The 12,146-nt window shown below is 42.8% G+C and overlaps 2 protein-coding genes across 9 annotated transcripts in view; both read right to left on the reverse strand.

Annotated features, from left to right (window-relative positions):
- LOC131652236 (uncharacterized) overlaps positions 1–11,173 on the reverse strand; it is a 28,390-nt gene extending 17,217 nt beyond the window's left edge. For 7 of the 8 annotated variants that reach the window (XR_009298647.1, XR_009298645.1, XR_009298642.1 and 4 more), the window contains exons 1-2: positions 7,479–8,787; positions 107–3,442 (exon numbers count right to left, since the gene is read on the reverse strand). Coding sequence is in view for 2 of the 8 variants with exons in the window: in XM_058922044.1 (XP_058778027.1) it covers positions 107–3,384 (3,278 nt within the window). In the remaining 6 variants the exon portion in view is untranslated. Of the gene's footprint in view, positions 1–106; positions 3,443–7,478; positions 8,788–11,031 lie in introns of those variants that run through there. The other variant, XM_058922045.1, reaches the window with a different exon arrangement.
- Positions 3,633–10,006, reverse strand: LOC131652238 (uncharacterized). The gene is made up of 2 exons (XM_058922046.1): positions 9,868–10,006; positions 3,633–5,445 (listed from the first exon to the last, which is right to left on the reverse strand). The coding sequence occupies exon 2, from the start codon at positions 5,414–5,416 to the stop codon at positions 3,854–3,856; it is 1,563 nt and encodes a 520-aa protein (XP_058778029.1). The 5' UTR covers positions 5,417–5,445; positions 9,868–10,006; the 3' UTR covers positions 3,633–3,853.
- Positions 11,174–12,146: the final 973 nt, after the last annotated feature.

Consider the following 12,146-nt stretch of genomic DNA (forward strand, 5'->3'; position numbering starts at 1 on the left):
TTAACTTTGAAAATGCGAACTGCATGGCCCTACAAATGATTCACTACGCCTTGGGCAGAGTATAGGAATTACTGCATGATAAGAAAAGTAAAAACAAGGAATTTACTCCTGAGCTTGTGTAACTTGGATGACATCTTCAATTGTCCAGTTGCGAGGCATCTCCCCAGGAATACTTGGACGAATCCAGCTATCAAAATCACAGTCACTATCCACCTCCTCGCCATTGACAATGGCATTAACCTGGCCATCTTGAATGACACCACCACTCACAAACTTGATCGGGCTAAGGATATTAGGCTTTGGCGATGCGATACGCTTTCCAGGACTGAAACCAAGACCATTCTTGTCAAATTTGGGACGCACATCAATTACTTGCCCCCAGCCTTCCACCTTTCCAGTCTCAACAACAACCTGAGCGTCTTTCAGAGAAGACATAATCGTTTCTGGCTTCGTTATCTCATAAGGAGGAGTTCTCACAGCATTTACAGCTTCAAACGCTTGGAAAGGCGTCTCATGTATTTCACCCTCGATCTCCACATATCGGAAAGAGGACAAGTGACTCACGATATAATCTTCCTCACCACAAACTGTAACTACTTTACCGTCAATCGGATACTTCAACTTCTGATGAAGAGTGGATGTCACAGCACCAGCCTTGTGAATCCACGGTCGTCCCAACAGACAACAGTAAGCAGGTTGAATATCCATCACATAAAAGGTTGTAGTAAAGATCTGAGGACCAATCTGGATTGGTAGATCTACCTCTCCGAAAACAGACCTCCTTGAACCATCAAAGGCGCGCACTACCAACTCACTAGGCCTTAACTCCACACCGGCATAGTCAATTCTCATTAGAGCCGATTTGGGAAGCACGTTCAAAGAAGACCCAGTATCAACCAGAACACGGGACAAAGTCGTCCCCTTACACTCAATCGAAATATGCAAAGCCTTGTTATGGTTTCTCCCTTCTGGAGGAAGATCACAATCCGTAAATCCCAAACCGTTCCCAGCGGAGATATTATTGGCCACCGCCTCTAACTGATTCACAGATATTTCATGCGGGACGTAAGCACCATTCAAGATTCTCAAGAGAGCATCTCTATGACCTTCTGAACACATCAGCAGTTGCAAGATGGAAATCTTTGACTGGGTCTGACCCAACTGCTCAACAACTTTGTAATCAGACTTCCTGATGATTCTCAATAATTCCTCCACATCCTTGGAAGACACAGCACTATCAGGTGCCCCACTCTGAATCGGAGAGTTCTGGACATCGGGCACTACTTGTTTTCCTTTGGCCTTAGCCAAAGCATCTGCATTGTTTTGAACAAGCTGAGGGGAGAACACCCTACCACTGCGAGTGATCCTACCAGTACCGGCGAAGTTATCAGTGTTTGCAACTGAGGCCTCAACAAACTTCTCTTTAGATGGCTCGCCTTCTTCCTTCGTGCCATAGTAATATACGTCTGAACCATAATGCCAAGGGATGGCCTTCTCACTCTCATATGGAATAGGCCCTGGCACCGTAATCATCAACGCCGCTGGTTGTTCCTCATACGGGATACTGACAGGTATCTGAATAGGCACCTGAATACATATTGGAACAACTGGATCATAAGGAATTGAGATCACAGACACTTCACCATCCTTACTCTTCGCACCTCTCAACCTTCGATAGAACTGAAGAGGACCCTCGTCAATCAGCTTTTGTACCATACCTTTCAAATCAGCACAACCTTCAGGTTGACTTTTGCAATTCTCACAATCAACACCACAGCCCGGGAAGACACCGCTATTAATCAGATGTTGCTTCACAGATACAAGAGGAAAATTCAAACAGCTCACTTCAGATACAACCCTTATCTCTTCACTCTCAATGGCATTCACACCCGAACCTCCGTGAGCAGGCATCGGATTATTGACAATATTGGGTGTAGGAGTGAACTGAATAATCTTTTGGTCCAACAAATCTTGGACTTTGTTCTTTAACGCAATACACCTCTCGGTATCATGCCCAGCAGCACCTGAATGAAAAGCACATCGTGCATTCGCATTGTAATTCGGAGATTGTGTGTCCGGAGCATTCGGAGCATCTCTCAAAGTAATCTTTTCAATCTTAAGCAAATGTTGCAGCACCTGAGCATAGGTCATAGGAATCGGATCAATCTTTCTGTGAGGCCTAGTCCTGGGAGGATAGCGATCATTACTGGAACGCTGTCCCTGCTGATGTTGTTGTTGTGGTACTGGGATCATGACAGCATTAACCTGTGAATTATTTCTCCCTGAACCTCTTCTTCCATATATGGCATCTGCATTGCCTTCTTTCCTTCTGGCATAACCTTCAGTTTGCTTCTTACCACCAGTGGAGTTAGAAGAAGCTCCCAACTGAATTTTCCCCATCTTGAGGCCCATTTCAACACGCTCGCCATATCTCACCATTTCAGAAAAGTTTGCTGAAGCACTACAAGCCAAGTAGTAGTGTCCAGACAAAGTACTGGTAAACATGTCAATCATCTCACGTTCAGTCATTGGCGGCTGAACCCTCGCAGCTAACTCACGCCATTTCTGAGCATACTCCTTGAAGGAATCTTTAGGACCTTGAACCAAACTCTGAAGTTGAGTTCGATTCGGCGCCATGTCAACATTATACTGATAATGCTTAATGAAAGCCTCCACAAGATCTCTCCAAGAATGGATATGAGTGCGCTCGAGTTGAACATACCATTCCAAAGAAGCCCCAGCCAAGCTATCCTGGAAGAAATGCATTAGAAAACCCTCATCCTCTGAATAAACTGACATCTTGCGATAGTATGCTTTGACATGAGTCATGGGACAAGTCGCCCCATTGTATTTGTCAAAAGATGGAACTTTGAATTTCGGTGGAATCCTCACACCAGGAACCAGCCCCAAGTCATTGATATCCATGCCCAACACCCCTTTGCCTTCAACCGCCCTGAGACGTTCTTCAATCAGACGATACCTTTCAACCTCATCATGCGCACCTTCAACACTATGCCTCGATACCTGATCAAAGTTTTCAACATTGAAATCCAAATTACCACGGTTCTGATTATCTCTCCTTCCCAACAGACGAGACGGAGGTGGAGGTGGAAACCCGTGATGCTGATTGAAAGGATTATAGTGCCCTCCCACGTGATCAAACTCATTCGGATCATGGTGATCGTCAATCCTGCCAGACACATCGTCAAACAGCCCTCGATGTCCTCCATTCTCATTCCTTCTGGAGCTCTCGACGAGAACTCGCAAGTCATCCTGCCCCTTGGTCACATTAGTCAATGCTTCCATAAACTGCGCCATCTGCGCGTTCATCTGCTCTGTCAATTGAGCTCTCATCTCAGCCATCTGTTCCTGAATCTGTTCCATCTGCCTTCTCTGATTGCTCCTAGTCGGATACGGGTGATTAGCCGTCTTAGAACTCCTTCTGATAATAAAACAACGAGACATAAGATATAAGACCTGCAAAACCTGCAAATATATGACATGTATGATATATGAATGATATGCATGAAATGTTTGTCAATTTTCAGGTATCCAAGAGTTCATCCCACTCTCAGATAGGACATAGAAACCCTGATACAGAATATATTCGAACAATAATCCACGCACGAGAATAATTCAACAAACTGAGCATATTTCATTCAAACATAACCGAGAATTTGAGTTCATACAAACAAAACACATAACCGTGTCACAAAGTGCTTATAAGGCATACAAAAGAAATCCAGAACATCAAAATGCGACCCCATCCAACAATCCTGGACATGGGCGACAAACATCAAGAATACACATCAAATCAAACCCCTAGATCAAACAAATCCAAACCACAGCAGCACTAGGATCGTCTGACAACAGAATGAGCTCCTCCATCTCCTCTCCGCTGGGACCGGAAGCTTGCAAGCTCTTCTTCAAGTCTAGCTGACTTGGCTTTCTCTTCCATCAACTGTTGTTCTGAATCCTGCATCCTTCTCTTGCTATTGCTTTCGGACCTTCGCAACTTCGCACATTCCTGCTGTTTTTGGTACAAGCTTTCTTCCATCAAGTCATGAGATCGCCTTTGGGCACGTGTCATGCTTGAACCTTCACCTTGCGCATGCTTGAGCTTACGAGCCAATTCCGCCTTTTCGCGATCTTGAAAATACCTCTCCAAGCCAACCTCATTGTCCTTTGCTCTTAGTTTGATGTTGTCCGCTTCAGTTTGAATATAGAGTTCAGCCGCAACGGTATCAGATAAAACCACGGGAGGTTGCTCATACAATGGACATGACCTAGCAAATGGCAACAACAGATTTGCCACTCTTGCTTCAACCCACTTTCGGTAAGGACCCATAGCAATAGGAACTTTCTTGCTCAAAGTATTCTGATCTCTCCTGTGAACTTTGGTCCAAGCATACGCTATCTTTTCTAGCTCCAGAGGACCTTTACCATCAGCAAAGTACACTGATTCAAATGCTTCTACATCATTCTGAGCCCTTTCCATTGCATATCCCAATTGACGATAGGCGAGTGTGGGATTGTAACTAATGCAACCTCTGGTTCCCATGAGAGGAACGTTGGGATATTGACCGCAACTAGTGATGATGTTCCAAATCTTCCCCACACAATAGTTCCACCTGATGTCATAAGATGTGAGGTTAACAATCCTATCTGACCACTTAAGAGAACTCTTCTTGAGCACAAAAGGTCCTCTCACCGGCAAATGCAACATGAACCACCGATACAACAACGGAAGACAAGAACCAACAACATATCCTCCCTTCTTACTTCTCGAATGGATCGAAAAATAAGCGTCTGCAAGCAACGTTGGCACGGGGTTTTTGTTCATAAAGACACAAATTGCCGCCAAACTCACAAAGTTTTCTCTGGAAGGGAATAAAACAATACCATAAACCATGATAGCAAGCAAACGACTAAAATCAACCCACTGCTCCTTCTTCGCCGCATCCTCAGCCCTACCGATCAAAAAGCAAAGATAGAAACCAGAAACACCGCCCGATGACTTCCAATTTCTTTCCACCTCCTTTATACCCATGTGAAGAGCTTCAGCTATTTTTTCAAATCTCACAACCTCGGGAACTCGAATGAAAGGTACATCATCAGTGATTCGGATGTTGAGTATGTAAGAAAACTCCTCGAGTGTTGGCACCAGTTGATAGTCCTGAAATGTAAAACACCTCAACTGTGGATCATAGAACTGAAACAGGGTGATCAAAGCCATTGGATCGAAAGATGTCTTGAGGATAGAGAGCAAATTGCCATAATCATGATTGAAGTCACGAAGAACCTCCCCTTCCAACCGAGAACTCAAACCAATCAACCCCGAAACATCAATATCCGGAATCTTATAAGCTCTGGTGTGCCTTGTACGCTCCTTGACAGTATCAGTGGGAATGTCCATCTTCAACTTGAATGAACTCCTGAATGTCCCTGAAAAACATGACATGCAAATGCTTATTATACATATCTTTTTTTTTTTTTGCGTTTCTTTTGGAAATAAATATGCTATGATGCAAAGTGGTGGGGCTTGTTGCCGCCCACCAGGCATTCTGGACTGCCGGTAACACACATAATACAGAGCCAAAGGTTCGGCCCCCAAATGGTATACCATACGGAACACGAAATGTCAATCTACAGAACCAAAGCCCGTAGTCAACAACACACTGGAACAGAACACAGACTACCACTTGAACAAGAACCATAGTACCCCACGAACAGGAACCAACAGTACACTCGAACAAGAACAGCGGTAACCCACGAACGAGAACAGCGGTAACCCACGAACAAGAACAGCGGTCACCAACAATGTACCTGTTAATATGATCATTGATTCCCGCCCCACTCACGGGTAAAATCTAGGCCAAGGTAGGTCAAAAAGCCAACAGAGGATCGAATGTAGGCGCTATCATACGATATTGCCTCATTCCACCAAGCTCTGCCCGTGGATACGTGATCAGATCAATCAGGCATACGCCTTCTGTCCGTCACGGCCACTCTATTCCTAGTTCCTATGGTATCACTCATAGCCTGGGTATTGGGCCTTTTACCTCTTGAAACACCCACCCACAGATAGAAATCCAGACAGTCCAGAATATGATGCAGAAAAGTAAAAGCGCACATAGAATGCAATGCAAACAGGTAAATATGCAAAGCAGTAAAAACACCCAAAGATAAACACACAAGCGCTAGGATCGACTCGCTAGGTCCGGACCAGCAACAGGTCGAGACGTCCCCAGCAGAGTCGCCAGCTGTCGCTACCGCGAAAATTAACAGAGTCGCCACTAACATATTTATCCTGAAAAGGAAGGGAATGCCAGCAAACCACAAAACAAAACAACGGTCTCACGACCAGAGAAAAAGGGTAAGGGAGTCGGTTACGCGAGGGGAAGGTATTAGCACCCCTCGCGCCCATCGTACTCGATGGTATCCACGCTTGTGTCTAAATCTATGGGTGTGTAATAAATCTACGCTAATCTGGACTAAAATGAATGCAAAATGTAGGGAAAAGAAAGGATTGTGCTCGCACGGGCCCTACCCCGCTGCCTACGTATCTGTTTTGCAGAATCAGAGCTACCGTAGCTCGGCTAACTAATTTTGTTTGTTTTGTGTTTTTTAGGTGAACGAGTTACATTCACACTCCGCTGCTCGACCTTTGGAGGCTTACGCTTGGGAATGGAGCGGAAATAACAAGTTCTTAAGAAGAGAAAATCAAAGAGTGTGGTTTGTGTTTTAAAGAATGCATGAGAAAGACCTAAGCTAAGGGGGAAAGCTTGCTACCTAATGTTATCATACAAAGGGTATCAGTCTAAACTAAACTAATCAACCTACGAGGGAAAAGGGAAGCAAACAATAATATCACACAAACGAGCATCCGCTCGTAAAGCAAACAAAACCAACGGTACTGACCGAATGGTAGAAAAGCGGTCCCGCCATAGCCAAGGGGAGCAGCTCAACCCAAGTCAACCAAGCATTAGACCTCGCGAAAATGATCGGGCCATAGACAAGAGGGCGGACCCCTCTCAGCAACCAAGCCGTCACGGATCGTAAAGGAAAACGGTGCGTGCGTACACCGAGCATCAACGTCGAGCGACGCGAGCTATAGGAAAGACGGGGGTCCGATTGCATGAACCCTTTACCTGACATACTCGATAACAAGATCTTTTGCACGTTCGGAAGCAAACAACGCGAGGCGTGCGCCTACCAAACAGACTCGATGAGACTAGGCGGGGGTTGATTACGAACCCTTGACCGCATGCCTTCCATGAGGACTTAACGGAGTGCCATATAGGACTTATTACACCGTGACTCCCTGCCGCAAAGCACAAATATAAACACACCAACAAAAACAGAGCCTCTTTCGAGGGCTTGGCCAGATGCATGTCTAGGTCCTACTTCTCATGTTAAGGGATGATGCGAGAAAGCGATAAAGTACAGAAAGAAGTAAAATGAAACGGAATCAATACCAAACGGATGATGATCCGTAAACTGAAGCGAAGAGAGCGAGTAAACTAGGATCCCGCGAGCGAGCTAGCAAAAGCAACAGCAAACATGTCAGCACTCCGATTAAAATCCGCATAAGCAATCAAGAATCGGCGCGATGAAAGTAAATCACGCGCCAACGTGTGCATCAGGCACAACGAATACCATACACCTGCAAGGGAAACAGAAATCCGGACAAGCAAGAATAATGATAAAGGATGCGTGTAGAAACGCGAATCAGAGAGAGGATAAATGTCGTGTCCCGCAAATAAAGCGGAACACGAGAGCGGGCATCGACCAGAGCCTCCATGTTGCCTTGCATACTAGCACACACGTTAGAGATAACAAGACACCGCAATCGGAATTGCGCTATTGAATTATAAGGTGAACCGGAAATGGATAACGGAATAGAAAGTGAAAACATAACAAAAGTGAATAAGAAACATGAGATAGTATTCAAAAACAAATCAAATATGTACACTAAAACTACGGAAGCCAACACAAGTATTTACATGCACAACGGTACACCGAAACGGCAAAACCGGGTAAAAACAGTGAAAACTAAACTCGTCAGAATTAAACCAAAATTTTATTGCAAGGTTAAAACGTGCTAAAGAAGTCAAATATGCAATCAGAAATTACAAAGTCGGCTCGGAAGCACGACTTTCGGAACAGGGGCAGTAGTGAAAACGGTAAAAAAGGTCGGCCGAAACCGAAAATAAACTGTACAAACAGCTCCGAAAATATTATTACGTATGAAAAACATTATTCACATGCTCAAAAACTCTTCCTAAATCAAAAGATATGACCAATTTGATAAAGCCGACATACCGCGCGCGTAAGCTCAAAACACGTAGAAATGCACCAAACAAGTGAAACAGAACAATTCAGCACCTCTAACACATCTATTAGCCTTTAATCAGACCATATAATCACTTGAAGTCAACCAACAACCAAACATATCAATTTTCATGTCAAAAGTGTAAGAAAATGGCAAATTCCATGAGTTATGAGATGGACAAAATGGTGTAATTGGAACAAGCTAAAATTCTGCATAATAACCTCACAAAACCAGTCCCAAAAATGCCTTGAAACCACACCCAAACTCAATATAATTCATCACATTGATTGGCAAGAGATAGCATATGTTTCATGGGTAGAAAGTGACAAGATGCAACAACACAACAAACTCAAAAGTATGAAGGCCCCTTGGGGTGATCTGGTACTCAAGTGGACTCCGACGTATGAAGGCCCCTTTGTTGGTACCCATTCAAGTGGGCATACAATGGCTAAGAAGATCTTGAGGGCTGGTTACTATTGGTCCACTATGGAAACTGATTGTCATAACCATGTCAGAATTTGTCACAAGTGCCAGATTTATGCTGACAAAGTGCACATGCCGCCTGTGCCTTTGAATGTTTTGACTTCTCCGTGGCCTTTTGCAATGTGGGGCATTGATATGATTGGAGAGATTAAGCCTACTGCTTCTAATGGACATCGCTTCATTTTGGTTGCCATCGATTACTTCACCAAGTGGGTTGAAGCCGCATCTTATGCGAATGTTACCAAACAAGTGATTACTCGCTTTATCAAACACAACATAATCTGTCGTTATGGGATTCCTGAGAAGATCATTACTGATAATGGATCGAATCTCAACAACAAGATGATGAAGGAGCTTTGTGAGTCCTTCAAGATTAAGCATCACAATTCTTCTCCGTATCGTCCAAAGATGAATGGCGCTGTTGAAGCGGCCAACAAAAACATTAAGAAGATTGTGCAGAAGATGGTAGTGACGTACCGAGATTGGCACGAGATGTTACCTTTCGCTTTGCATGGTTATCGTACCTCTGTGCGTACATCGACTGGGGCAACTCCTTTCTCACTGGTTTATGGTATGGAAGCAGTATTGCCAGTTGAAGTTGAGATCCCTTCCTTGAGGATTATGAAAGACGTCGAGCTTGACGAGTCAGAATGGGTACAAAATCGGATGGATCAGTTGAACCTCATTGATGAAAAACGCTTAGCGGCCATCGGACATGGTCAGGTGTACCAAAAGAAGATGAGGAAAGCTTTTGACAAGCGGGTGCGACCCCAAAGCTACAAGCCAGGTGATCTGGTACTCAAGTGGACTCCGACGTATGAAGCCGGGTGCTAAAAAATCATGCTATATTCCATAATCAAAACTTAAAATTCAACCACATTCAAATCACATATTTTTTCAAACATTTTCAAATAGTACAAACTTAAGTGTTAACAAGCTTTAATCCTCATGAATCAACAAGTTACCACATCATTTTTATTACAAATTTTCTTTCACTAAAAAGCAACAACAAGAATCAACACCCAAAACAAAACACAAGCAATGCTCACCTCATTTCTTCTTTAGCTTTCTACCAATTTTCCAAAGTAACTAATACAACAACTCATGGCAACCTCATCCATCAAGAAAATTCAGCATCTATACAATTCAAAACAACCTCCACGACCACACCAATATCATGCCATTGCTCCACATTTAAAACCAAAGCTAAAGCCACCATTGATTATTCAATTAACATGAGAACAAATATTCAAACCAATTCAGCATTGTTTAAGTTCAAGCAAATCACAGGTATAAACCACAATCATCAAATATCAACCTTATTTCCTTAAACATGCTCAACAACTCAAACAATCAAAAAACTATATTAATTTCAGCATTGCTATCACATTGAATTAGCATCAAAATAACATCAGAACAACACCAAATCAACACTCAAATTCCAGCCTTGACTCACTTTCTCTAATCCACCGTTTCAAATACATGTCATGCTAATAACATCACAAAAATTCTGCACTATAACCATTTCAAATTCAACACAAATAATCCCAACTCATGTCATATGCAACAATCAAGAATAGTAACACTTGGATTCATCCACATTCTAATTTTCAAGGATTACCAAATTCATCACACAATTCTGCTCATCGAGGATTGACAACAACACAAGTTACGTTTTCAAATTGAACCATCAAACAATAACCATATGCCACCCACCTACTAATTCTCATAACAACAACTTATCAATCTTTCTTCAATCTCATTCAATGTCCACCCACATCTATACTCATGAATCAATTTCACCAACAATTATTTCAAGTGTTTTCTGCTTTGTGCTTCAAGAAACAATCTATTTCTCACATTTAATATCATTGTCAACAACGATAACATATGCCTCAAGCTTTTAAAAAAACAAAACAAGTTATCGTCAATTAACACCACATAGTCTAAGCATAAACACAAACATCTAACATGCATATTTTTAAGCAATCAACTATCTCATGAACATAATCAATTCAAATGCATCATATTAATTTTCAGCAACATCATCAATCTAGTGATAGCAACTCACGCTCAAGATCAATCACCTATGGCAACAATAAAATCCTTCTAAACACAATCGTATGAACCTCTATCAAATTCAACTTAACCAACACATAACCAGCAACAATTAGCAAATTCCAGTAGCAAAAATTGAGAGCAAGTAAATTTACCGATTGAAGCTCGAACGTGGTGCGAATATGGAAAAAGTCGCAGCTCCGGAATCGCTACAGCAAGAAGCACTGTTGGTGAAATTACGGTGATCGGAGAAGGTGCGATAGTGGCTTGGCTCGGACTCACGGCTGCACGTGGCTGTCAGCGGTAAAAATAGGACCGGCGTAAGGTCGACGCGATGGGGGGAAGTTGCAATCAGAATGAACTCGCATAGGGAGATTCATCAAAGAGTCGTGACGTGTTCATTGTTCTTGAAGCTTGATAGAGTTCTTGAAATTGTTGGAGTTTTTCTGTATTTTCACGTTTTTTGATTCATAGAATTTTGGCGAGAATTGAGAGAAAAGTTTCTGATTATTTTGGTCAAATGAAAATTGTCAGAGAAAAAGAGGGAAAATTGTTTATATAGGGTAAGTGGTGAAATGTCAAAAATGCCCCCGACGTATCTCTTTCTTTGCTCGTTTTCGGGGAAATGTGACCCGGTACAAAATCCGGAAACGGGACCAACGTCATCTCGAAGATGACTAAATTTGTGACTCGTAGCTGCGAGAATCGTCTCAATCCGACAAACGGTGAGGAAATTATGCGCGTTTGAATGGCGAGAAATATCGGTTCATCTGGTACGACTGTGCAGAATTTTGCGAGTACCGCTCAAAGAACGTGATAAAATTCAAACTTCGGCTCGAAATCTGACTTAGCACGTGTGACGAAGAATCGAAGATAACGAAATTTCCGAGTGAATGCCGCCGGAATGGACTTCATACGATAAAAATCGAAAAAGTTATGAATTTTCGAACTCGGCGCGACATACCCGAAAGCACACTTTTCACTGAAAAATCAAGGCGTTCTTCAAAATGCTGGGAATTTTTGGTGCATAATTGGTCTTCGGTCCGAACATATAAAATCTTGGTAATGATAGTACGGAGCTCCAGTTAAATTTTCAAGCGAATCCGACGAGCGGATTGTGAGATATGAATTTTTTATTGTCCGAAAACCCTACATTCAGCACCGTTTTTCACTGCAAAACCTCAAGTAATTTGCAAATCTGACAACCTTCCTCAAAAAATTGGCTTCCGAGCCGAACACGAAAGTTGTAGATATCGTCGAAATAGTCGAG

Source organism: Vicia villosa, linkage group LG2 (genome assembly GCF_029867415.1).
Source record: "Vicia villosa cultivar HV-30 ecotype Madison, WI linkage group LG2, Vvil1.0, whole genome shotgun sequence".
Classification (NCBI taxonomy): domain Eukaryota; kingdom Viridiplantae; phylum Streptophyta; class Magnoliopsida; order Fabales; family Fabaceae; genus Vicia; species Vicia villosa.

Bases quoted from the DNA above. Each gene is read 5' to 3' on its own strand.
- LOC131652238 (XM_058922046.1), bottom strand. From the start codon at position 5,416: ATGGACATTCCCACTGATACTGTCAAGGAGCGTACAAGGCACACCAGA.